The sequence below is a fragment of the Etheostoma spectabile genome, chromosome 8 (genome assembly GCF_008692095.1).
Source record: "Etheostoma spectabile isolate EspeVRDwgs_2016 chromosome 8, UIUC_Espe_1.0, whole genome shotgun sequence".
In the NCBI taxonomy this organism is placed as follows: domain Eukaryota; kingdom Metazoa; phylum Chordata; class Actinopteri; order Perciformes; family Percidae; genus Etheostoma; species Etheostoma spectabile.
The window spans coordinates 18,705,820-18,707,366 of record NC_045740.1 but is presented as its reverse complement, the minus strand read 5'-3'; the positions used below and the strand labels follow the sequence as shown (position 1 = coordinate 18,707,366).

General features: G+C 49.5%; 1 protein-coding gene across 1 annotated transcript in view; it reads right to left on the bottom strand.

Moving 5' to 3' along the window:
- The window catches only part of cadps2 (Ca++-dependent secretion activator 2), a 294,438-nt gene that overhangs the window by 205,669 nt on the left and 87,222 nt on the right, over positions 1–1,547 (bottom strand). Inside the window, 1 exon segment of the mRNA XM_032522241.1 lies at positions 1,194–1,526. Within this exon segment, the coding sequence (XP_032378132.1) occupies positions 1,194–1,526 (333 nt within the window).

Genomic DNA, 1,547 nt, shown 5'->3' with positions numbered 1-1,547 from the left:
GCCGCGATAGCAGAGTTACCATGGAAACACTGGTACAAACACTGGTTTGCCCCCCATACTTAACAATATACAGCTGTGTTAATAAAAAATTAAAACAATAGACAAATGTCAGAAGTTTGGACCGGCGCTGTGTGGCCGGGCGCGAAGTAAGAGGAGAGATCCCACACAGGTACGGCTTTACAGACGAAATGGTTCATGTAACGCAAAATTAAACCATATCCATATAAACAGCATTGCAGCGGATGCGAGGACATTAGCACCGGTGCGTCGTAGAGGAGCTAACAGCTAACAGACGCTAATTAGCTAACAGCTAACAGACGCTACTAGCACCGACTAGCACTGGTCACTGCTGTTGTCTGAAAAACAACAAATGGGACAAAGTGTTGCGTTTACTGGTAAACTGGTAAACCTTGAGACTGACGTATAACCGACTGTTCTGTTGAGTTTTCCTCACGCTACTCTGTCCTCTGGGACTGTCTACATCTAGAAACTTAGCTGCACGGGGTTCAGTGAACTACTCTGACTGGCTCATGAGCAGACGGTAGTAGCGGTAGATTGGCTTTGCAAAAAACCCGGAGCGTTCTATGAAATGACGCTTTGAAAAAAATTAATCGCTCGATCACGCAAATTTGATCGTGGTAAGTCAAAATCGAGATCGCGATTAAAATTCGATTAATTGTGCAGCCCGACCTGGAATGTTAGACCATACCAGTGCCAGACAAGATCGACACTCAGACCTGGACAATCGCGAGCCCAGATCCTCTCAATAGGAAGGGGAGTGCGGCCCGATATCACTAAGAACTGATAAAGCCTGGACACCATACCACAGTTTTTAGACAGCGCAGTTAATATAGGATTGGATTCGATAGGATGGATGGGCAAAGGCCTCTGCCAGGGAGCACAGTGTGCCTCGAGTGTTGATCTTAATTGAAGGTAAAAGAAAATAAAAGAACGTGGTAGACCGAATGCATTTTGTAAGTCAGAAAATGGCAACAAGCCAACCTCGCCAAAACTGTCTTTTAGAAAATGAAGCCCCCTTTGTTCCCATTGTGCGGCTGTCATCAGCCTCCCACCAATCAGGAGTGCTGTATTACTGAATAATGGGGAAAGAATCGGATGGGGACAAATGCATATTGTCCACACGTAACAGTGTGTGAATGTGTCCGTGTGTCTGTTAAACTCCAGCGGCTCACCTGGCAGGCGTTGTACAGCAGCTGGTGCTCGAACTTGCGGACGCCGAGGATCTGCTGGAACATCTCGTACAGCTGCTCCTTACTGAGGATGAGCTCCGACACGGCGCTTAGGTGCGCCCGCTGTGGCTGACGCCGCATGTCCTCGTCCCCCCGGTAGATGGCGTCGTACTTGGCTATCCAGGAACTCAGCACGGTCTCTTTGCTCAGGCCGTCGATCTCCGGGAGGCTGCGGACGCGCCGCTCAATGTTCTTCTTGAAGACCTCGCGAAAGTCGTTGGCCGAGCAGCCACCGCTCTGAACCATCCGGGAAACACGCTCGCTCTTCAGGAAGCCCTGCCAAGGAGAGAGAGAGAG